The sequence below is a fragment of the Malaclemys terrapin genome, chromosome 25 (genome assembly GCF_027887155.1).
Source record: "Malaclemys terrapin pileata isolate rMalTer1 chromosome 25, rMalTer1.hap1, whole genome shotgun sequence".
NCBI lineage: Eukaryota > Metazoa > Chordata > Testudines > Emydidae > Malaclemys > Malaclemys terrapin.
In genome coordinates this window covers 7165651-7191519 of record NC_071529.1, presented here as the reverse complement: position 1 = coordinate 7191519, position 25869 = coordinate 7165651, and the positions used below count along the sequence as shown (strand labels likewise).

At 43.3% G+C, this 25869-nt stretch overlaps 1 protein-coding gene across 4 annotated transcripts in view; it reads right to left on the bottom strand.

Moving 5' to 3' along the window:
- TLK2 (tousled like kinase 2) overlaps window positions 1–25869 on the bottom strand; it is a 53149-nt gene that overhangs the window by 7608 nt on the left and 19672 nt on the right. For all 4 annotated transcript variants that reach the window (XM_054014331.1, XM_054014333.1, XM_054014332.1 and 1 more), the window contains 12 exons: window positions 24492–24587; window positions 22878–22970; window positions 21071–21181; window positions 19968–20104; window positions 17249–17401; window positions 10991–11057; window positions 7199–7296; window positions 6732–6813; window positions 4921–5012; window positions 3487–3576; window positions 2282–2451; window positions 612–750 (listed from right to left, as the gene is read on the bottom strand). In XM_054014331.1, the coding sequence (XP_053870306.1) occupies window positions 612–750; window positions 2282–2451; window positions 3487–3576; window positions 4921–5012; window positions 6732–6813; window positions 7199–7296; window positions 10991–11057; window positions 17249–17401; window positions 19968–20104; window positions 21071–21181; window positions 22878–22970; window positions 24492–24587 (1328 nt within the window). The remainder of the gene's footprint in view (window positions 1–611; window positions 751–2281; window positions 2452–3486; window positions 3577–4920; window positions 5013–6731; window positions 6814–7198; window positions 7297–10990; window positions 11058–17248; window positions 17402–19967; window positions 20105–21070; window positions 21182–22877; window positions 22971–24491; window positions 24588–25869) is intronic.

Sequence of the window (25869 nt, the reverse complement as noted above, 5' to 3'; positions counted from 1 at the left end):
ACCACAATGTGGTGCTAGGGCCACTGTACTGCTGGAGGTATTCGTCTTTCATGTGAAATTTGAAACTGAAGTCCTGGGCATGCATGGCACGGAAAGCGCTATTGCACTTTTTATAAAGGCAAGTCTGTTACCACTAGGATGGTGACTAAATTCCAACTGGAAAATTCTTCCTAAGTCTACCTGCATTTTCAAGCGGGTATGGGATTCTTCTTCACTTCCTACCCTAAATTACATGGTAATATGTGCTATTAAACAGCTGCCAAGTTCCACCCAGAGTTGGCTGCATTTCAGCAGTAGTTGTACATGCAGTTTATAGTTGTCCTGTCAGGCCCTTTGAATAAGAGGTGCTATCTAAAGATAGAAATACTAACCCACTGAAGATGAAAAGGCTGGCAGCCTAGAAACAACAAAACACTACAACTAGTTTGAGAGCATCCTTAAGGATTTCAAAGTGCTTTACAGAGCTACACTGTAGTACAATGGACACCACACACAGACTGACAAGGAAAGTGAATTCCAAGTAAACTCCAAGTTTCGAGCATCAGGATTTTAATGGTTATTTGCAAGTTTTCTAGAACCCTGAGTTGGTATCAGCCACATACAATACTTACCAATAAGTACCGGCCCCCTGTGATGTCAGCTCCATGCCATCAACGGAGTTGTAGCTGTCGTCATCCATGATCTTGGAAAGCCCAAAATCTGTGATCTTTATCTCTCCACATGCTGTACCATTGACTAGAAGAATGTTACCTAAAAGAAGGGAAAACAGCTTTTTAGAGACATTTATTATGGAAAGAGGGGAGGGAATAGCAGCACCAGGACTGCAGTGTTGTACATGGGGTATTAAATTACGGACACACTATACCAAGGCACCATGACCTGCAAAATGCAGCCAGCTAAATTCAGCCTTTAGGCTGAAGAAGATGTTTGAGTACTCAATGGAGTCCTCCTGAGAGGAATCCTGGCCCCTACAACACACCAAGTGCCTGCATCTACGCTCCCCATCCTGAAATGGATCTCTGACCTCCCACCTGCCTCCCCATCTTTGGCTTTACACCACGGCTTTTCCAATGCCAACACAACAAGGGAGACTGGTCGAGTTGGGAGGGCAGGTCAGGGAAGGGAGAATGGATGACAGACATGCATGTATACACAGCTGTGACTCATTCCATCCAGAAGTCCTAATTTGCCCTGGCTTCTCAGCCACCAGAAATTCTCTCCTCTATGACACAGTGCCCCCTAGTGGTTTCCAAACCCATGGAAAATAGCCAATCCATTTGAGGCCAGATCCATTTAAGAATCAGCAGCACGTAACTTTCCAACAGATTAAGGTGTATAATTTGCTTCAAAGCTATTAACTTTTGAAGCAGCAGAATTATACAACGGCTATAGATCAGCTATGATTTCAACAAATTTTAGGGAGAGCCCTGCAGCGCGTTCAAACAAACACTAGTAAACAGTGGTTTGGGAAGAGGAAGAACAGAAACAGGGCAACAAAATATAAATTGGTGCAATTGCGCCATCTACTGAATCAGTAGAAGAAACCACACCAGATCTAGGACATACAATGCCAGCGAACTGTGGCCAGTACAGAAAACCAAGTGCTTGGATTTTACTGGGGTAAAAAATAAAATAAAATAAAATAAAATAAGTGTTGCCCAGCATATGCCAACCCCTAACAGATAAGGCAAGCAAGGAAGCTCTGCTCTCTCAGCTGCATGGTCTATGAGATGGGAACTGTCTGATGACATTTGGGGAAGACACTTCTGATTTTCTGGGCACTGGTGAGTCTGGAAGGTCAGACTCCTATCTGACCTCTATGTATTGCTATGAGGACCCATGAAAGCAACAGATGAGCAAGTTTTCCCAAGTTAGTTTTTGGTGCCATTTACTGAGCATCACAAAGGAAGAGAACAAGAGTGAGGAATGTGCTGGCCATTGATATGAAGGAAGATGCAGCACAGGAAAGCAAAGGCCAACCAGGTCACAGAAACCAAGTGCTGACACATGATGGCACAAGGGCTTGTCCAGAACAGGAAGGCTCCTTTCTGGAATTTTACTTCCTCTTAATGCTGCAACTCCCGGTGCCAATACCCATTTACAGAGCAAAACCAAGCATTTCAGTCTCTTCTATGCTGCAAGCTAAGCACCCAGGTTTTGGAATGGGTACCAATAGACCTGTCCCTGGGTTTCGCCAATTGGAACTGTTCCTTGGTGGTCTAGAGAGGTTGCTAAGAAGAGGTAAGAGGGTAAACACATGACATTCTGCTTCGTAACGTACCTGGTTTAAGGTCATAGTGTATGATGGGCGGTTTGATTTCATTTAAGTATTTTAAAGCATTCACAATCTGCATGATAATGGATCGTGCCTCTTTTTCGGACATTAACTTGTGCTGTTTCAGGTAGAAGTCCAGATCATTTCCCTCACAGTATTCTAACACTGTACAAAACCTGAAGGCAAGAGAACAAACACCAAAATTAAGTCCCCTAAGAGAAACAACTAATATTTTGTATTTTCTCTTCCATGTAAATCTCCTCAACGAGGTCATTCCCTGTCAAACTTGTACATATTCAGATGCCTCCATCATAGACATACAGGAAACAGGCTTAGATCTACATACAGCCAAATCTGAAATCTACATTTATCAGAACAAAACTGATTTTCCAGGCAAAGCAAAATGAATGCATTAAAAATAGCTAGTCTTCTTGTACATGTGTTTTCATTATGGACGTCCCCTGTAGCACATCACTTGGGGACAGGATTGTGCTAGAACTAAGATCTGCTGACTAATGGGTATAAGAACACGGGAACATAAATGCCATAACCGATTAGACTAATGTTGTGTCTAGGCTACTGCCAGACAGAATACAGCACTAAACCTTCAGAGAAGGTGCAATAAACCCCATAATTGACAACTACATAACCATCTGCCCATAGGGTTACAGAAGTCCTAACTGATAGGCCTTAACTTGGTCAGTTAGCTTATGACAAACGGGTGTAGATCTACTGCATTCCCTGCTGCAGTGCACTAAAAGTTCATGGATGTCTTTTGCATATGACTGTTTCAGAGAGCAGTAGGCAAAGTGCACCGAGAAACTTCTTGCGTGCAGCAGCAGGGTCCACATGGACAACTCAAGCACGGCAGGCTGGAGTGCTGCAGCCTTGCACCCAGGCTTGCCATGCACTGTGTAGCCGTACAGACCCGCCCTTCGTGGCTGGCTTATTCCCTGAAGCATGAGGGTCCCTTATACGCTTTTATCCCCTATTATACAACTGTGGGTGTTCATTATCCATATAAATGGATAATCCTTTTCTGACTCCTAAGCTCATGTCCAAACGATACTCAGTAGTGACAAGATCCACTGTGTAAAGTACTGATCTACCCTGACTGCAGGATCACTAAGGTTTGCTGGAAAGCTTTTGATTAAACACTTTGTGGGGAACTTGGCAAATGCAGTGCAAAGGCACATCAACACATCACTTACGAGTCAGTATCCAGCGAGAAGTAGTCATAGAGTTTAACTATTCGAGGATGATCCAGTTCTTTGTGAATTCTGTACTCTCTACACGCATGTCTGAAAGGCAAGACTCTGGGCATTAGCAACAGAGATTTTACTTTGGGTTCTACATTAAGCGCTTTAGATATAATGATCATGGCACAGCGCTCGGTGTTCCACCTTCAAATGGAAGCTTATTCATACAATTCAGAAAGTATTAAATATTCTTGGAAACCAAGCGGTACAGTTTTTTGAAAGCACACTCCCAACGAGTGTCTCTGGGGAGTTGGGAATGTACTTAAGGCTTTTGTTCTCTGCATGAGTGAGGCCAAGTCATTATATAGAGGAAATATCCCCTTATTAAGGGGAAACAAAACTCTCAGCACCACTGTTGGTCCAGACCCCAACAATGCTCTTATTTTGCAAGCATCCACTCACTTTTCTTGCTCATTTCAGACATTTCTGAGGTGATACTAACAAGGTGGGAGGAAGTGGCTTCACTTTTGCAGCAAATAGTGAGGAAGGAGAGGAGAATTCATAATTTCACAGATTCTAAGGCCAGAAGGGATCACTGGGATCATCTAGTAGGACCTCCTGTATAATACAGGTCAGAAAACTTCCGACATAATTCTGAGACCAAATTGTTTAGAAAAATACCCAATATTGGTTTAAAAATGGTCAGCGACTAAGAAACCACCACCTCCCTTGGTCAATTTTTCCAATGGTTAATTATGCTCACTTTTAAAAATTTACACCTTATTTCCAGCCTGAATTTGTCTAGCTTCAACTTCCAGCGATTGGATCATGTTAGATTTTCCTTTGCTAGACTGAAGAGGCCATTATTAAATATTTGTTCCTCAGAAAAATACTTACAGACTAATCAAGTCACCCCTTAACCTTCTCTTTGTTAAGCTAAACATTGGGCTCCTCGAGTCTATAAGGGATGTTTTCTAATCTTTTAATCATTCTCGTGGCTCTTCTTTGAATGCTCTCCAATTTATCAACATCCTTCTGGAATTATGGACACCAGACCTGGACACAGTTTTCTGCAGTGGCAGCACCAGTGCCAAATATAGAAGTAAAATAACCTCTCTATTCCTACTTGAGAGTCCCGTTTGTGCATCCCAGGATCATATTAGTGTTTTTGGCCCCAGCATCACATTGGGAGCTCATGTTCAGTTGATTATCCACCAGTATCCCCAAATCTTTTTCAGAATCACTGCTTCCCAGGATAGAGTCCCCCATCCTGAAAGCATGGCCTACATTCTTTGCTCCTAGATGTACACCTTTACATTTAGCTGCATTAAAATACATATTCTAGTCAGTATCAATAGATAGGAACCAATTCTCAGGCCAAGATGGGGAAAAAACAGCAATGCATTGTTCTACTATCTGGTATCTCGACTTTACAGCACCACTTACTTGTGATAATTCTCTTTTTTCTCATCTCTCCAGTTTTTATTTAACTGGTGAATTTTCACAGCTACGTATCTCTGTTCTGTTAAATCAAATGCCTACAAAGAAAAAAAGTAAGTATCAGTAGAGTTGCAATTTCAAATTAATACTGCAAATGTGAACAAGAGATTCCACACTAGTGTCCCAATGCAATCAAAGCAAAGAATAGATGGCAATATGCTGTAGTTAGTGTCACTAATGCTATCTACTCTGAATACAATTTAAGAATCTGTCCTTTAATTCGCCTGCCAATAAGGGAGCCAATTAGTGTAAGACAATTGGTGATTTTAGAACACTAGTCCATCCACTGGGATCTAGACTGAGTGCACCACTCATTTCACACAAGCCAAACAGCCATGCGATAGTAACAACCTATACTTGATGAAAACCGGCAAGGAAGGCTCCCTGCCATGACGCCTTGAGCCACCAAAGTCACTTGTACTTAATTAAAATAAAAATAAAAATGCATAGGACATATATTGGTTTAATGCACATTGCTAGATGTCACATCTCCAGGTAGAAGAAGTTTCAACCCATTTGTGGTTGGAGAGCCAATGGTTCAGCTGCATAGCTCATGCTGACATTTTTCACCCCTTGGGATCTTAAAGAGCATCCCAGCACACACAAATTTTGGAATTGTGCTTCTGGATCGATGCAGTGTTCCATGGCAGTGCTCCCTCCAGGGGGAGGGATAGTTCAGTGCTTTGAGCATTGGCCTACTAAATCCAGGGTTGTGAGTTCAATCCTTGAAGGGGCCATCTGGGGCAAAATCAATACTTGGTCCTGTTAGTGAAGGCAGGGGCTTCACTGGACTTAATGACCTTTCAGGGTCCCTTCCAGTTCTATGAGATAGGTATATCTCCATATATTTTCTTTTAATCTAATCCAGGATCCTGTCTTTGATCCAGGCGTTTTGGAGCACAGTGCAAGACATCCCATTGTATGCAGGTGTGGGATAATCGTGCCCCCCACCCAATCTTGTTCTAACCCCTAACGTTAGAGATTACTCTAAATCCTGAAACATGAGGTTCAATATCCTTTTTCAAACTTAATACTATTATGGCTCTAGATAGTCTAGTTATTCATATAAGTGTCCAATACCTGAGTTTATATTTTAGTTTAGACTAATATTAGCATCAAATTGACTATGAACTACAGAGCACATATGGGATGCTTGGGGAAACAGATGCTTTCAATTTATTTAAAATTAATCTCTTAATCTCTCCAATTAGCAGCATGGCCTAGTCTAAGTATCATAGGTCTTGATCTTGCAAAACAATGTCATGTAAATAATCCTTACCCATGTGACCAAGGATTGTTTGTTCAGTATGTCAATGGTGGGATACAAACACTTCCTAGACTTAAAAAATGAAGGCTGTGCCATATATCCCTGGAAGTTATTTTCCTTTCATTTACAATAATGTGTCGGATTTAAAGCCCTACTGTGCCGTTGCAATGTAGCCATTTCAAATATACCTTTTAAAAGCAGATTTCTAACACTTGTTTAAGTCTCAAGAGGTATTTCATGTCATTCTCCTAGTCATACCAGTGTGACATTCCCAACAAATGCATGTTTCAATAAAATCTTGTGGAGAACAGAAACTAAATATCAGGTCTGCTGTCTAAATCAAAGCCAGATGCGACATGTATTTCTACATTCCTTCCCCCACAACCAGATACTCTCTCCATTTGAGAGAACAAATGTCAGATTTTGCTTACTGAGTATCTCTGTGCAGACTCAAAATACAACACAACAGACTAATTCTTCAAAAACTTACCTTATATACCTCACTGAAGCCTCCTCTACCCAAAAGATGTAGCAAAAGATATCTGTCATTTAGCGTTGGATGGTCTTTAAATCTGGAGAGGACAATTTAACATTGACAATGGTAATGCCATCTACTAATAATAAGTCAGATATTATACAGCTCAGAGAGGACACTTCTTATTAAGTCTCAAAAACGTGGTTATGTCCAGTTTTCAAATGATTGGATAGTCATTTATCAATGACATTGCAAAAGCTTCCAAAGTCATTTGTAAAGTATTAAATCCTACATATTTTACACACAAATGCTTTTAAGTCAGCACAGTACTGTATCTCTCAGTGGGTGGCAGGATATTAAAAGCAGAATTAAGCATGGTGCATTCCCATTACCAGACAAATGTATCCTAAGATAATTTAGCTTTCCTTGAGAAGTTACCATTTGATGCCTATTCTCTCCCCTACATGCCTCCCCATGCTTACTGTGAATTATCTTCATTGTGTATCCTTTTCAATTCCCTGATATGTAGATTTCTAACTCTCTCTAGTCGTTCCAACTCCGCCTGGATCTCTGCTTCTTCCTGTAGGAAAAAAGATGACAAACAGTTCAAGACATTGGGTAGCTAGTTTCACCTGATTTATGGACACACTAACTGGAATTTAATGGTACATGACTGGTTTGGTAGAATGAAAACTATGATTACAGCCAACTTCAAGATAACAAATAGGAGGAGGAAACTATTGGGCTGTTTTGCTTGTGACTCTGCATCCAAACTACAGATGGGAGTTGGTACAAGTTCTTCCCCTTCCCCCCAGCCAATATGTTAATTATGCCTTCCTCAATTCCAGCAGTTAGGAACACACTGATTAAATTATACGCTTTCAGTGCAAACAAAGAAAGTATCCTAGAATTGTATAGGAAGATTAAACAGCAGGTAATTCTGAAAGTTTGAAGTGTGTCATGTGGAAGCTAATAAGTATCACTGATAAAAACAGCCAAGACCCTCCTGAAAGTTACACAGATTCTGGAACAGAGCTGTAACTTTATATCTTAAGCAGCATCTTGATATCTTTTCAGATTTATAAAAAGCCCAGTGGTTTCCAGAAGAGCCACAGAAAACAAAAATGTCTCCAGGAAGTGGGAGGATGTGGGCTACCCAGAGCTTTGGCTTTCCATGCTGCACGTAGTTTTTAACTTCACCCCTGAAAGGAAGAGAGATTCTACGTAGTTGATTCTGTCCTTTTACACAGACTGTTGAATCAGGGTACATAAGCTTTTACTGACAGCTTCCATCAGGTTTCAAATTATACATGGATTATCACATTAGACACCCCTCCTTTTCAACTTGTATTCTATTTTCACCGATTAAAAATGAGCTAATTCCCAAAGTGGAGGAGGGTAAGCACAGCATCAGACAATGAGACAATCCTAGAGCATTACTTCATTTTCTGTAAAGGTCAAGTTCTAAATGGATTCTTCTGTTCTGGGCTACATTACACTGACAATAAGTGGACCTGTGATTTCCTCCACTGGTAGGAATGGAGGTAGCTACAGGATAAATATAGCTTGAGCTCCATGTCGTCTAGCCTTGCCCATAGTAGGTAGAGAGGACATGGTGCGGTTGACATGCAATTGGCCCTGTATACACTGTAATACCCATCTTTGCTAGCAGCAGTGGAAGCAATGCTGGGTAAAAGAAAACAGAGTAGTGCAGGCCAGGCCTTCACATTCAGCATGTGATTGGTAAAAGCAGGGTTCAGATACTGGCCAGTGAAAACACTGAAGGCCAAACTCCCTACAGGCCTAATGGCCTGTCTGCCTTATTCACCAAGGGACAGAAAAGCTACTCTCTTTGAAGCCAGATGCTACAAAAGGAGCTTCCTCAAACCAAAGCAAGTAACCCCACCCCATCCCTATTTTAGTGTTAATGGCAATCTGAGCTGGTCAGGAAACTGGAAAGACACTTGAGAAAATATTCTTGGCTAGTTTTTGCTGAAGTTGTATCGGTCAAAGTTTTCTGAGCTGCTCTAATAAAAGACTATAGTGACTAATGAGCTAATAAGGAAGCAAACAATTACCTAAAAATAAGTTTGCTTGCAGGGAGAGCTCCTGCTGATGCCAACGAGAAGGAAAAATGTATGATTTTATAACTGAGTATTATTCGGAGTTATCAAAGAGTGCTGAATAGATTTGTCTAGAGTGTTACGCAGGAGACTGGTTGCTTGATGTGGCAAAAATATGGAGTCACACTTGGGGGCGGGGAATAGTAGGGGTTATAAATATCATAACTTTAGTTAAAGAAGTCGCAGCACCTGATATTTTAATTCATAGGCTTTGTCATGAGAAAAAGTCATATTTCTATTACAAATTAGACAATGGTTTAATGAGCCTTTCAAAAATCCTCACTTATCTCCACTGGGCTCTAGTAAGCTCGCTAGCCCATACATATTCCCTGCCCCCTGTGCTGGACATATGCCGTGCTCCGTAGTGGGCTGGGTGGGGTGACATATAGGGTTTTCTCATTTAAAAACCCTACAGATCATGGAGGTTATAGCTATGACAAACATACAGCCTTAGTAGGAAGCTATGAACACCTCTCTCCTTGACACTATTGCCCTGGGAAATACAGTAAGATCGCTTCTCTCTCAGACAAGTTACAATGGCCTGGATACACACAAGGAGTTAGGTGGTGTGCTGCTGAACCTCATGGCGCCGAACTTTTAGGTGCCGGGAAAAATCTGTGTGATTCACAAAGCCTGAGTTAGGCACCTAGGTTCCCTACGCAATGAATGGCGAGACAGACCCCTCTGAACGGGATTCACAAAAGCCAGCACACTAGGCAGGGAGCTGCCTAAACTAGCCAATGGGAAATGCCAGGAAGAGGGGTGTACCCTACGCCCTGCTCCTCTCAGGTAGATGGGCATCTAAATCCAGGCTGCAGAGGGGCACCTACTTCTGCTGGATATTCACTCTTCGGAGTCTGGCACCTTTGCCAGAGGAGCAGCACTTGCCTGGGATGCGGGAGCTCCATGTTCAATTCCCCCCTCTCTGCCAGAGGGGGAGAAAAAATTTGAACAGGGGTTTCCCACCTCTCCGAAGAATGCTCAAACCACTGAACTAGGAGATGCTCTGATGTGGGGCTCCCTCAATCTCTCCTATTGGAGCTGTTCCACTGTGGCTAAACAATGAAAGAGCAATTGGAGCAGGGTGACTGGACCAGGGGTCTCCCACCTCCCAGCTGGGTGCTCTAACCACTGGACTACAGAGTCAGAGTCACTCTCTCTTTCTCTGGCCCAATGACTACTAAAGTCCATATCCACAGTGGAACAGCTTCAAAAGGAGAGACCGAAGGAGCTCCACATCAGAGCATCCCATAGCTCATTGGTTAAGAGCACTCCGAGGTGGACGCCCTGATCAAATCCTCTCCCCACCCCCAGCAGAAATGGGGAAATTGAACCTGCATCTTCCATGTCCCAGGAAGTGCTTTCAACACGGGGCTAAAAGTTGTAAGGTGGGAACCACCACCTCCTTCTCCTGGCGAATTCTGAATAGGACCTGATCCGGCAGATGGACTCTGAGTCCGCCTGTTGGATTGGGTCCAGCATGTCACTTCGGCAGCTGAGCGCATATCTTCCCCTGGTTTGTGAATCACACTGGGGCTGAGGTGGGACATGCACATCCAGACGCCTAGAGCAGCGGTCCCCAAACTTTTGAGGGTTGAACACCCACTTACCCCTGTCTGTGCCTCTCCCGGGCCAGGAGCAGGGCCGTGGCTCTGGGGACGGGGATGACACAGCCAGAGGTAAGGGGGCTGAGGCTGGAGCCACAGCTGGTGGTGGGTCTCGGAATGGGGTCGCGGCCAGCGGCTGGCGTGGCCCAGGAGCAGAGCTGCTCCGAGGCTGGGGGTGGGGAGGGGCTGGGTGGCACTCCCTCCCTCTCCTGTGGGGGCTGGCCCAGGCCCACTGTGCCCTCCTGGACTTTCCTCCACACCCCCATAGAGGGCACACCCCACACTTTGGGGACCTCAGGCCTAGAGGGAGGCAGCAGTGTGTTCCCAGAGGCAGGAACACAGGCACCTGGGAACTTTTACCCTGAAAATGTAGTGAATTTAGGAGCCTACAGGGTTCAGCAAGAGTTTTGTGCTTCGCAGTGGAGCCAAAACTGGGACTTATGTGCCTGTCTCCTTTTTTGCATTCAGGCCAATAACTCTTACACAAAGTTCATATGTAGCTTGCAAGTGCTTCTTAGAGCTATTTCTGTAACGACTTCTTTACCTTTTTAAGATGACCTAGTCGGAGTTTGAAGATTTCCTCCTGTTCATGATATTCAGCTAACGTTAACCTGCGTACACAAGAGAACGGTGTCACAGACATATCCAACACATTTGTAAGCACAGTCTCGGTTACAGTTTCAAGTAGCCAGGCTGGTCTAAACAGGACTACCCAAGGGGGAGAGAGAGAATAAGTTTCAATGCAGCCAACTTACCATGGCACTGGTAAATAAAATTCCACTCTAGTGCAATTCCTGTCCAGCAGATGGACTATGCCAAATACACACCCATTTAATAATCTGCTCAGCTATAAGAAGGAGCATCGCATGCTGTATCCTTCAGCAACTGACAGATTGTTTGAAATGTGTATATCACATTCTGCAGTCTCTCTCCTACTGAAGATAGTGCTCAAGTCTTGACACGCTGTAATAGAGCGCTGAGTGTGTCTGAAGTCTATTTCATGGTACATATTTAATTTACTAAGGTTTACGCCTAACAAAGAAAACCAAGAGGAGATACTGTAAATATTGAACATTGCGTCAGAAACCTTCACTTTTTGAATGTTCTGATTTGTTATTTCTGAATTTTAACTCGGTTTTACATTTTTATTTATTTATTTTTTTAAAAACCTGTTCAATCAGATCTCGTTACAAATCTACAGAGAACTACCTCTGGGATGCTATATTACATGACTTCCAAACTCTTCAGAATTTGTTCAGGATCCCACTGACTGTTGTGTAGAAAGCACACTACCACTTGCAGCTGTCAATGTTATACCCACAAGATTTATATGAGGGGCAAGGGGGGCAGATATACATAGCTTTAATTCTCTCCTCCTCTTGTTCCCAAACAGAAGCCTCAACTCCCTCCCAACTTCTAGCCACCTCTCAGCTCCACAATGTTATGCTTCTCACTCCCCTAGCAACTCAGTACCACACTGAGTGTTAGAAGGCAGCTCCACTCTCTGAGCTTCATGCTGCTAAACAGACATCTCCGTGCAGAACAGCTCTGGGCTCTATGCCACGTCTTGCCCATCTCTAGCTTCTTCTGTTCCTGTACACCTCCTGGCATGCTGGAGACAGCCTGACATAGCAGTGGGGCAGGCAAAGCAATTGCAGGAGGGTGTGTCACAGCCTAGGACCACCTTATAAATCCCGACCTGCCCTCCTCTACAAACATTTCCTACAACAATGACTAGCCCTTAAAACATAAGAGCCAGGATTACTCAATTTCCTAGTTAATATACCTGCTCCTCGAATGGATGTCTCTTAGTGGTAGCTATAATTCAACTACAGTTGAACAATAAGTATAATTGGAATTTGCCCGCTTTACCGTTGTCTGAACAAGCATTTAGTCCAATATTCAGGATGTAGGTTCTCCTAATAAATCCCCCTTACTGCGAAAGATCACTACATTCCAAATTAACAATCTAACTGTTCTAAAAAAACTACAACCAATACCATCAACAGGGACACAGAACAAAAAGTCATGTGGCACATTGGTAGTTCTTCCTTGTAGAACGGATTACAACACAAGCTCTCAAGAAAAGAGCTGACCTGCATTTAAATCAGATCCAGTTAATCCAGATTGTTCTGTAATCTCAAATTTACTTGGCTTTAAAGAAGCCTGCCCAGACTGAACCCTGTTTTCAGCAAGCTTTGACAACTGGTTGCTATTGCAGGATTTGGGGTACCCGAACAACTGAATAAACCAAATGTGGGCTGCGTGTGAGAGAGACACACAGACAGGGTGAACCAGTCTAAAATGGATAGATTTTCACAAGCACTGGAATGGCTCTCACTGGACTAGTATTTCCAGAAATAGCTACATGCTAGCTTCTAGTATTTTAAAAAAGCCAAGGAGGCTGGAAAATAAACACTGTCCTATTTAATATAAACACACTTGAAATACATGACTTCCATTCTAGCCGAGGGCCCTGTGACAGCCCGAGCTAGCTACTGAACACACTAGACCACAAAAACCCCTACAAATTCAGCTTCCTGCCTTAAATTACTGTCTTGGCCATGTTTACATTATAGATGCCTATTTTCAGGCGGTGACTGAATTTCATAACTACTCTTGGGTAAACATGGCTCAACGCTCCTATCACAGGAGCACCTTTCCCCCCTTTTAAGGCACCCTAACCAGGATGACACATCTGTGCTCAAAACGCGCAGACTGAGTTCCAAACAATTAGGGTGGGATTTTTAAAGGATCCCAAAAGATTTAGCACCCAACTCCTGCTGATTCTGAATGGCATTTACAATACACCAGGGTGGCAATTTTTAAAGCACTGAAAATGGCTATTTTTTCAGAGAAGGAATTTGGAAAACACTCAGTGATTATTACTGACGACTGAAGGAAAACCTTATTTATTCCAAGGCCAGAAGGGATCATTGAGACTATTTGGTCTGACCTCCTGTCTCTCACAGGCCAGAGAACCTTTCCAAAGTAATTCCTAGAGCAGATCTTTTAGAGAAACATCCTATCACAATTTAAAAGTTGCCAGTGATGGAGAATCCACCATGACTCTTGTTTGTAGGTAAAACCCCAAACCTTCAGCCTGCAGAGCTGTCTAGACGGTCAGCCAGAAATTGCATATCTGGGGCAGCCCAAGGAAATACAATGAGGTCAATAACTTGCTGCAAAAACGAGGATTTATTTTTGTAAAGTATTTTGAAGTTGAAAAGCATGTAAAGGGAATTTTACACGATTGGCAACGCTACTTTAAGAGGAGATAATGTGCACAACTCTATCAAAACAATACTATTTCAAGGGTGGAGAAATTTAAATACAAACTAAAAGAATCATCTAAAAGTAAACAGTTTGAGTTAGAAAGTATCAAAATAGGACACACTTATTGTGTAGGGCAAAAGTGCTCACCCCCGCCACAGCCTAAATACAACTGGGGTGCCGAAAATGCAGCTCGCATAGCCTCCCACTCCATTCTCTACCTATCAGACTGTGGGGGGAAGCTCGGGGCTTCTGCCCTCCAGTAGGATGGTGGGGCTAGGGGCTTCTGCCCAGCAAGGGGTGGGGGGAAAAGAGTGTCTAGGAGCTTCAGCCCAGCGCGGGGCACCTGATGGGGCTCAGGGCTTCAGCCCCGCTCTTGCTGAAGCTCCAAGCCCCGGCAGGTGCCTCCCGTGGGACTGAAGCCCCTAGCCCCACCACTCTGCCACAGGGCAGAAGCACCGAGCCCTGGGAGGTGCACACGGCTCTCAAACGTCTTAGGATTATCGCATGTGGCTCGGAGGGTCAGTACGTTTGGCCACTGCTGACATACCCATAATATAATTAGCTACCAGGCAACTGCTTTTAAAATCAAACATACATTCATACTATGTTGACATATCCTGATAAAACAAGAACATTCCAAATTCTGACTGCCCCACTGCAGCAAAGTTTATGAGAACATTGGGGGAAGCTTGCGTATCTCTTACAGATTTCAATGCCTAGACCCCAGGGGAAAGGTTAGTGGAATATCAACTTCAGCCCTGAATTGCCTCCGACTCCACACACTGCAGCGAGAGCTTCAATGTTGGTTAATATCAGGGCTTGTTTCCATTAGAACCAAAGATTATAATATAACGAATTAGTAAAAATCCAGCTTATCCTGATTATACCAATTGCTCAGCTCATTTCAAAAGCAAGGTTTTCGTAGGCTAACGAGCTCCATCCTCACCACATGTGCCTGGTGCCTGCCAACTTTACAAGATGTCTCCAGCAACTGTGCTACCCACTAAAAAGTCACCCTAAATTTGAAGAATATCGGTGCTATTCAGGAGGCTGACAAACAGCAGATCTATCTGGACATACATAACTTAACTACATTAAGGGCAGGTCTACACTACAGCAGGGATCAACACTCTGAGATCGATCCACCGGCGGTCGATTTAGCGGGTCTAGTAAAGACCCGCCAAATCGACTGCAGATCACTCTCCAGTCGACCACTGTACTCTACCTCCAATGAGAAGAGTAAGGTAAGTCGATGGGAGACGCCCCATGGTGTTGACCCTGTGGTAACTCGACCTAAGGTACGTCGTAGCGTAGGTCAATTTACCGCAGTAGTGTAGACATAGCCTAAGATTCTGCATCAGGCACAAAAACCACCTGATTAAAAGTCTTGCCCCTCCCAAGCATCAGGCCTGGTCTTACTAGTCATACATTCTAAGTGGCAAATCTTCTAGAGGAAGTGGGAAAGAGCCATGAACATTCTCTTGTCCCCTCAAGTTTATAGTTGCAAGCTGTGAAAAGTCTTTATTCTTCCTAAGATTTTAAAATAATCACACACAGGCGTTCAGTCTGCACTTCCAGCCCGCAGTGAGTGTGCTGATACATACTGGTGTTCCTGGAAAGGAGTATATAGCAACTGACGTGTGTGACATAAGCCACGGTTAATGGTTTCGGATTTATCTTTGCTACTGAAGCCCTCTATTTGCCCAAAGCACAGGTAACACATTCCACTACAATTCAACCGGACAACACGCATCAACCATGAAAGAGGAAGCACCATTCTCGTAAGAGAGGAGACTTCTCTCCATGGCTCATTGAGTTCTTTGACAACTTTATCTTGAGTGCCAAAAAGCAGTGGCAGTTTTTGTTACATGGGCACACTCTGAAATAGAAACTGAAAAGGCAGAAGGGCCCTGGGCTCTCATCAGCTCCACTAAGTCATGCAATCCCCACACAGCGGTTTTAGCAACATGAAATATAGAAAGCCATTCAAAATTATGATCCTGGTTTACCGTATTTAGGGAAGATTACATGGGACCTTGAGTGTGGAATGGACCTTTCTAGGAACCAAGGAGAAGGACTCAATGAGTAAAGAGAGATAAGGAATGAAAGGCACAAGGTGAAAGGAACTCTAAAGGGGAAGAGGGGAGATAGAAACATGGCAGGAATGAAGAGAAGTCTGAGAGTAGTGACAGAGAGAGAGGGAACAGCTGGCTCGAAAGCTTGAGTTATAGGGGATGGAGCCTTTCACCATTAGGTCAGTAGTACGCATGCTGCCTTGGTTAATGGTAGCCAAGTGCTTCATGGAAGCCCCAGATAGTCAACTGAACCGAGTGCTTGTCTACCTAAACGTTTAGATTGTGGCAAGCAACCCCACACTAGCCGGCTGCAAACTAACTGTCCATGTGGACCCTGCTGACAGGCATTAACAGTTAATACACTTTAACTAGTTCTGTTTCAAGGAGGACAAGATCACAGCACACTAAGTAACGGTTAATGCACGTCAGCAGGGTGCACACGGATGGTTAGTTTATGGAGGGCTAGTGAACGGTGGAGTCACACCCCAACTTGCGGCATACTATAGGTTGGTGTAGATAAGCCATTAGTTTACTTCCTAGTGGGTAGGTTTCCTTATTACAAGAGAGCCAACACACTTGGTAAGTGGCCGCCTTGGTAGTGTCAGCAGAAGAGACCAGGAGGAAATGGGCTTGGAGACTGAACTCCACCCCCAGCATCTTCGGAGATAATCCTGGCTTGGAAGAAGGACCAACACCCACTGGGGAGGCAGGGAAGCCTGGACTCACCACTATCCATGCTAAATTGTTCTGGAGAAAAATGGCTTTGGTCTCCAGAAGGGTCCAGATGGCATGTTTGGAGAGCAATAAATTAACTGAAAACAACATCTTGTGCACAAGAGAAAAGATTCAGTTACTGGAGGAGAGAGAATGATCTTTCCCCTCCCCGCCGTGGAATTAGCTGATATTAGCAAGTGCTTTGGAGATAGAAAGGACTGCTTTAAGTATTATACTATGTGGAGACTCTTTCCCCAATATATCGGATGATTTATTTGGAAATCCTCAGAGGAAATTGCAATGGGATAAAGACTGCTAACCCATATACCATTTCTTTATTTGGAGGTGTGATAAATCTGATTGGAAAATTTCAGCAAAGAGAACAAAAAAATGGCACCCTTTATTCTCTCAAGTCTAAGGCTAGATACAGATGCAGCTGCAATGTTTCAGAAAATACTGCTTGCACATGCAAAAAGAAAATTCTACTCTCCTAACTTGCTATGAGCAACATTGATCCCTATTTCACGCCAATGGAAAATATTTAGGGCTGCAGCCACAAGTTCCTGAATGCTAGATTTATTCTATATTTTTTTACAAGGAATGTCTATGAGATAAACAGTAAAGCTTAGGAGTGAGTGCAGTATTCCATTTCCCAGAGCGCTGGTCTACCCCCACATCTATATCCTATAAAAACATTGCTGCTCTGGAACGTCCCAATACAAAGCCATGTTACATACGTTTCGTTTTCTGCTCCATTGGTCTTGTTCTTGCGCTGTTTCTGCTCGTTGCTTGCTGGAGGGGTCTGTCCCATGGCAGGTGGCTTCCGTTTCGCTAACATCTTTCGTTGTCTTTCTATCTCCTCCCGCTGGGAATTTATCCTCTCCTGTTGCCTTGGGGAGAGGGAGTGGGGTGGGGCGAGAAAGGAACAGATTATAAAAATACAAGTAATGGAAACAGATGACTAATTACACCCCCCTACCCCCAGATTAGCAAAATGATTTTCACATCACTTCTATTCCTAGGATGAGTAAATCAAGTGTTTTAACACAAAGTATGGAAAGACATGCCAACTGTGGGAGGGAGGTGTCAAATCCTTCAACTTGCTAAAGGTTAGTCACAATTTATAGAGCGAGGGAGTCTTCATTTGCTGAAATATGAGAAGCCCTCCAACAGATTAAATCCTGTGCCCAAATCATCATAATATTCATGCAGGTGATGATCTCTTTACTAGTGAGGAGCTGAGACCATCTTAAAGAAAACCCAGGAATGAACCATGATTTATGGTTGGCTTTGTCAGCTACCCCACTCACTTTTCACAGGTCCCCAAAAGGATCTATTTTAGATTGCTGTCTTCCCCGTTAAAGACTAACACTGCTAAGTGAATCCTCTACTGCAGGGCTATGGTCACATGATCCCTAGCTCTTAAAGGCAACTTCTTAAGGCAACTCAAACCTTTTTCAATCCCACCAATGACGGACCATCTTCTTGCAGAAGAAAGCTATCATTAAAACTGCCTGTCATTTTAATTCAAAATCCAGGGTAAAATTTTGAAAGGCACCAAAATGACTTAGGAGACGAAGTTCCATCAGCTTTCAATTACACTCTGGCAGTTAAGTTACAAAATGGGAGTTAGAGATTGCGGGTAAAACTTTCAAAAGCACCTCTATTTTCACATGTCTTGCAGCAAAAGCAAAGAAGGACTTGGTCCCTTAAAGGAGATTCTAAAGCCCCTGACCATCTGTGCACTGCTTGATGAAATGGGTTCCCACACTGGACCAGAAAGAGGTGACTAAGGGCAGGTCTACACTAACCCCCCCAATTCAAACTAAGGTACGCAACTTCAGCTACGCGAATAACGTAGCTGAAGTTCGAAGTACCTTAGTTCGAACCTACCTCGATCCAGACATGGCAGGCAGGCTCCGCCGTCGACTTCGCGGTACTCCTCTCGCTGAACTGGAGTACTGCAGTCGACGGCGAGCACTTCCGGGTTCGACTTATCTCGGCCAGACAAGACGCGATAAGTCGAACCCAGAAGTTTGATTTGCTTGCCGCCGAACTACCGGGTAGTGTAGACCTACCCTTAATCTTAGGGGATTGTGCATGCTCTTGTCTTTGCATGTTTGTAAATAAAGCACTACTTCATGTGAGATTTATTTGCATGGAAGTCCCACTTAATGGCCTGGGCCAGGTGGGAATTTGCAGGGTACTTCTATTGATGACTTGCGTAAAAGGGTTTTGTCATTTCCATTTCCTGGGTTATGCAGCTCCTTTATCTCTCTGAACACTGTTGCCAGAAAAAAAAAAGTTGCGTATTGTGGATTTCTCTTTAAAAAACTTCTTTAAAATAATATACATAGCCTGTTGCGACCAACCATAACACACGCAGTTGTGAACATCCATCTGAAGATCCAAGGTGTAAGCAGACTGAAGTCAGAATCAGGAGCAGATTCCTGCCCTCCTCCTCAGTCCTATTCCCCCTGCCCCAGCATTGCACAGTTGGCCAGGTGCACTGAGAACGGTTTTGCCTTCCTCTGAAGCATCAGAGAAGGGAAAGAGATAAGATCACCATGGCCTGGTAGCTGTCAGTCTGGGATAGGAGAATATGGGAGGGTCCCTCACCCCAAGAGGAAAGAGGTGTGTATTCTACTGCTATTAGAAGATCTTCTATAGGGTTTAGCTGCTCTCAAAGAATTTGTTTTATAAAACAAATGTTTTCACCATAGACGTGCACTGCTGTCAAAGATAAACCGTCAGTTAAAATAGGCTTCAAAGAAGCAACTCAGTTTTGGCCTAAAACTTAAGATATTTGTAAAAATGATTTTTTTAAACAAAACCTGAGTCCAAGAGAAAGGTCTCCACTATTTGTTAAAGAACACATACACAATTCCCCTGTAGTGATTGCAACCAAAACACTGCTGAAGTAAGAACCAGAAGTGAAACTAACTTCACGGATGTTCCAAGAGGAGAGACTTGCAAAAAGAGTTCAAAGTAAATTTGTTTTAATCAAGTTTCGCTTCTAACTGAAGGCGCAGGTAAGGTAATAATTAGCACTATATAATTTAAGTTGTGTCCCTTTAACTCATTCAATCTTTATCTTTTCTGTATTTCAAGTGGGTGTAAGACAGAGGCCGTGACTACTTACATTCCCTGGGGCCTTTTTTTATCAGAGGCAGCATTAGCCCAGTGTCTTGGCCACACCAACTCTGGTAATTAGATTCTGACTCCCTAAACTGCAATAGAGTTTTTACTGGAAGGATATTCATTGCTTTCTGGCCTAAAAACATTGTCTAGTATTGTTTATGCATTGTCAAATAGTAGCTCAGTTTCAATGTAAAGGGTAGTAGAGAGCACTGCATATAGCTCACATATTAGTCAAAAGTGCTTTGGGATAAGAGGCACAAGAGATGGATTTTCTTTTCTGCCTCATCAGAAAGACAAGGAAGCTTCTACTCTTACTTGATGAGGTTCTGGAAAGCGTAGCCATCTGTCCACTGCTCAGTGAAAGAGGCCCCATGCCGGACTGTAGTGAAGTGACCCAGTCTCAGTCGATCCTGCATGCTCTTATCTCTGCATGCCATCTTTTCCTGTTTTGACTGAAGACAGACAAGACAGAAGTGTTGAATCAGCAGCCGCCAATGATCAATTCTGAGCTGAAAGTTATGCAGTATTTTAAATACTCTATTCTTAGCCAACTCTTAATATTGCCATCGACTGCGATGAACTGGCAAAGCTCAATTAGTGACACTTGCACAGCACCTGTTCTACACAACATTCAGCTCCATCTGGTTACAAATCCCTCACTTTCACAGACAGGAGGTCATGCCCAATTAAGACCAATTAGTGCCGCAACTAAAGCAATTCAAACAAGTTTTCAGCACTGCCATATTTCCCGATACCTGCACGCATCAGATGTAAATGGTTTAAACAGTTAAAAAAATTTTTTTTTAAGAGTAAATTAAAAACATTAATTGTAATGAAGTCTTTAAACATTGAAGCAGGCTGAAAGCTGGTAAGCAATAACCTAGTATTTTTATAGTGCGCTTTCATCAATAGGACTCAAAGCACTTTACAAAGACATTCTCCATTTTACAGCTAGAAACAGGCAGAAGTTAAATGATTTTCCCTAAGTCACAAAGCACATCTGACACCTGGCACGTCCTAGCCCCCATTTACTGAGCCATGGTGCCTTCTTGTGCAGTCTCCTCCAATACTCTCTTGCATGCTAGGATCACAGATGCTAATTTATAGCAATGTGACATGTGAATTATAAGATGCGACAACTCAGGCTATTCTGCTCAGATGAGTGGATGCTGGGTTTCCTTTTGAGGTTGACAAAAGTAACTAAGCCAAAAGGCTCTGCACTCTGAAAGCCATCGCCATTACCATTTCAGAGAAGTTATTCAAAACGCACAGCTCTAATTCTGTATTTCAAATGGCTACAAGTTTCACTCCATTCTGAAGAGCAAGTTTCTAGAGTTCAGGACAGGCGTGACAGAGTGAGTGTGTTTTCCAAAGCTGGGTGGCTCTGGATACAGAGACTTGGAAAGCTAGCAGCTAACCTTTTCTATAAGGAGCTTCTTGCTCATTGTCACACATCTATTCAACCGTTCCTTGTATTTCTCCAGCATCTTTTGCTGTTCATCAATCTGCCGTCTCAAATCACAGTTGGCCTAAAAAAGAAAGTACACAAGGTCAGCAAAAACAAGATACGAACTTTCCACTTTCAAGGCTGCCCTGAAAAAGCCAAGCCACATATCACCTTGAAAGCTAATCTACTCAGCTGGCTCCAGGTCAGAGAAAAGCAAATTAGCAGCCAACTGGTTACCAAGATAAAAGACCAAGTGAATCCACTCTCTATGGTACTTATCTGGTCCTCGTTACCAGAGGATCTGAGCACCTCACAATCTTTAATGTAACCTCACCACACTCCAGGAGGTAGGGAAGTGCTACTTTCCTATTTCACAGGTCGGGAATTGAGGCAGAGAGAGACTTAGCGCATGGCTACACTAGAGTTTACAGTGGTGCAGCTGCATCACTGCGACGTCTCTAATGTAGCCACTCTAGGTCGACGGGAGAGAGCTCTCCTGTCAGCTTAGCTATTGCTACTTGTGGAGGCTGGTGTAATTATGTCCACACCGGCGCTTCTATCTGTGTAACTTGTGTCGCTCAGGGGGTGATTTATTCACCCTCCCCCCCAGAGCGACATAATTTATGCTGACATAAGCTGTAGTGTAGACATAGTCTGAGTAACTTGCCGAATGTCACGTGGGAATTCTACAACACAGCAGTGAACTGAACTAGTGTCTCAAGTCCCAGGCTAGCACAGTAATCACTGGACCATCCTTCCTCTCTAGTGAACACTGACAGGAAGCAGCAAGATGACTTCCTTTGCACTTTCAGCTGTAGGATTGCTCTCTGGCACAGCTGGTCAGCCTTGCTAGAGACTCTCTTTCTGGAAACTGGGATGTTTTTCAAGAACATCACGTTTGCATGGGTGCTTTCTTTGTAGGCTAGAAAACAACACATCTAAAAACAGAAAAATCTGTCATTTGGCATCCAGTTAAGCCTTAAGTAGTGTAGGCCTCTTAAAATCTTTTTTTTTTTTTTTTAAGGAGTTATTCTTGAGGTCATTAGGAAACAGAATTATTTGTCATCCTGGTTTATTGGAAAGTGTTCCACAAAATCTTTCATGTTTTTGACCATGCCATAAAAGCATCTCTCTTTTACATACACATTATCCTAGATAGGGAGGCCAGACACACAAGTATAGTCTTTCCAAAATAAGGGCCTTAGTGTGGTCAGAAACAAGTTTTTTTTATGAAATGTTTTCAATACAGAAGAGTCTGGAATAAGAGGAAAAATTCAGTTTTGCTTTCTACTCCTTGACTCTTGCTTTCTTCTGGTAGACAACATGCCAACATGTCCGACAGGTCCTCTAGGTAGGGGTCCCTGCCCCACAGCATATTTTCTAATGCTTTATATGCTTTCTAATTTAGAGGATAGCTTCCATCACTTCCTTTGAGTCAAGTGACAAGTCTACTAGATCTCATCATTTAGAATGAAACCGTTTATTCAGAAGAAGTTCTTTTACTTGCAAATAAGGAGATGGAATAGCTGTACCCATCAGACCAGCCTGACTACTACACTTGGTATCTCTACATATACTGGCAAGTCTCCCCATAGCTTCTACCTCAAGAACCATCCTTCTCAGCCTAACCAATTATTCACATTACCTCCTTCTCTAAGAGTGTCAGTTTCCCCAAATATAGTACAGAAAATCCTGATTTGTGCATGTGTTCTACTCTTGCAATACCAGGATGCTCCAAAAAGCAGGTTTTACAAGAGCCTTTCCATGTTCACACTTACTCTTAATAAGTCATCTATCCTCCCCTCCTTCTTCTCCAGGTCAGAGTTTTTGCTGTTTTCTAGTGCAGATATTTTTTCCATTGTGAGGTCAGACTGCAGAGACAAACATCACAAATCAAAGTCAGAAGAACATAAGTAATATTTCAGCTACAGAAAGCTTGCTACATATTTGTCTTGGCTATTTATCATGGTTCTCAATAGTTTAATCTAGAAAGCAGGGCTTTGCGCATTCTAGAATTCTGGTGAAGCCAGGATTAATTTTCACTCTTCTCTTTCTACCAAGGTGCACACCCTCAGCATACAGGTCAGACAATACGAGTAGACAAGCATTAGACAATTCGGCCATGGGAAACACTGAAACCGCAGTGGTATTTGAAGAGCTGCAAAAGCCCCACCTTCCGCTGTAAATATGGATTCCTGTATTGCATTCCTGAATTTTCTTTAGTGCCCTTAAGGCCTCTGGTTTTCAGTGTTCTCCCAGGCAGTAACAACACAGCTAGCATGAGGGGAGGCTTAAAATGCATAGCCTCTCAGCCATGATTTCAAATGTATTTTAGTTCCAAGCTAAAATTTCAGTAGGTAGACAGAGTAAGACTGCGCACCTTGAAGATCTCAGACTGGTCGTCACATACCCACACTATTCATTATACAGGACGTTAGTCTTCACACAGCCCTACGATGGCCGGGGGGGGGAGTGCTACATCTGACGTTTGTTTCCCATTCGTATGCTCTCGTTTTAAATAACCGCCTCTGAATTGAGCTATTCCTTTTTAACAGCAGAAACAGGCAAGTCTTTGTTTCTGAAAACTTATGTATTTGATTCCCTGTAACAAACAGGAATTATGGGTACAGGGGGAAGAACAGCCCATACCATTTGGCAGTTGTTTCTTAGACTCAGACTTTAGGGCCAGAAGGAACCATCATCATCTAGTCCAGTGGTTCTCAACCTATTTACCATTGTGGGCTGCATCCAATATACTACCTGTATGGTCCTGAGGCTGTCACATGGGGCACTGCTCTGTGCTGATTAGGCTGCAGGCAGCCCACAGGTGAAGAACCACTGATCTAGTCTCACCTCCGGCACATCACAGGCCACAGAACTTCACCGACCCACGCCAGCAATAGGACTTCAGATCTTGACTTAAAGACATCAAGTTACAGAGAATCCACCATTCACTCTACTTCAACCCAGCAAGTGACCCACACTTCATAGGAAGGGGAAAAAAAATCCCACAAGGTCTCTGCCAATCTGACCTGGGGAAAACTTCCTTCCTGACCCCAAATATGAAAATCAGTTAGGCCCTGAGTATGTCTTTTATCAGGTCTCAAAATGTTCTAAAGAGCAAGTAATCACCATCAGCAGTTAGGTACGTAAGTATCCATTTTACAGAGAGAAACTGAGGCACAAAGAGGTCGTGGGACTCGTTCCAGGGGACAGCAGAGTGGCAGAGCCACAAATAGATCCAACAGTCCAAACTCAGTCCTCTGATGAAGCCAGTAGGTTGCCACCTACCAAGACTCATGTCCCGCTTCTCTCCTCCAGTGCCGAAACTGTACCAAATGTAAAGCTTAGATGCAAGAGGGCAATGTGCTTTACAGTTTATTGGCCTATACCTGCGTCTGTTTGTGCTGGACGGAAATCTGTTTTTGGGAGGTGCAGGAATGCTCTGTGTTCCCTGATCCCGTAGAAGAGGGGCTGCCTTGCTGGGCCTGCAACAGAAAGCCAGCATAATTATATACTACCAGGTATTAACGTGACTGCAGTTCTTCATGCAAACAAACACACACTCCTCATTTTATATGGAAGATGCTTTCTGGTCTCAACACCATGTTGATCAGATAAAACCATTTAAAAAGTGCTCCAGAGATTTGGGCTATCAAAAGGAAAACCAATCCTTTTCAGAAAACCCAGCTCAATCTGTTAAAACTTGCAGTGTTGCCAACTCATGATTTTGTCATAAGGCTCATGATAATTATCATTTTCCTTAAAGCTCCAACTCCTGGAGTCAGGTGGATGTGAAATAATTTCAACCTTTGTTCTTTAAGAAAAAGTAAGTTTCTAGCCCCAGTGGCTGTGGAGAAAGCTTCAAAATGTGACACCGCCCCAAACACACACGGCTCAAAAAGCAGAAGGCAAATGAACACCAAATTATTATATTTTACATAATCTCATGATTTTAAAGCCAATCTCATGATTTTTCATGAGCCTGACATGATTTTTGAACATTTGGGGTTGGCAATACTGTACAAGATACAATGTTTCTTGTAACTTTAAGATAACTTCAGCAACATTTCATCAATGTTCTCAGCTGTCTTTATGCAGTGTTGTTGTAGCCATGTTGGTCCCAGGAAATTAGAGACACAAGGTGGGTGAGGTAATATCTTTTATTGGACCTACTGCTTTTGGTGAGAGAGACAAGCTTCCGAGTTTACACAGAGCTCTTCTTCAGGTCTGGGAAATGTACTCAAGAGTGTCGCAGCTAAGTACAAGGTGGAATAAATTGTTTAGCACAAGTAGTTAACACGTTTCAAGGCATCATTCAAGGTGAACTGGCCCGTTAACACCTCTCCATCATAGTGGGGAAAAGAAAAAAAGCAGCTAGGAGGGGCTCATCTTTTGAAGGTGTTGTGCAGGTTTCCTTTGGCTTGGAGGATGAGAAGAGGTCAGATGTAGAGTTATCGCTCTGTGCTGTGTTCTCCCACAGGTCTTTTATCATTTTTCTGTGAATGGTCATTTGAGAGTGCAGTGGTTCTCGTTTCACCCACTGTTGTTATGGGGGCAGTTAGTTCACTAGTACACCACAAGTGATAGGTATGTGTAGAACCCAGGGATCTTGTGGGGGGTGTTGATAATTACAGCTGTGGAGATATGTCCACGGGTTTTGCATCGGTTGTGCTGGCAGAGTCTGATGCTGCTTTGAGTTGGTCTGCCCTGGTCTGCAGGGATTGCTTCTGATGATGAGCTTAGTCAGGCTGGGCAGGGGTGGTTGTT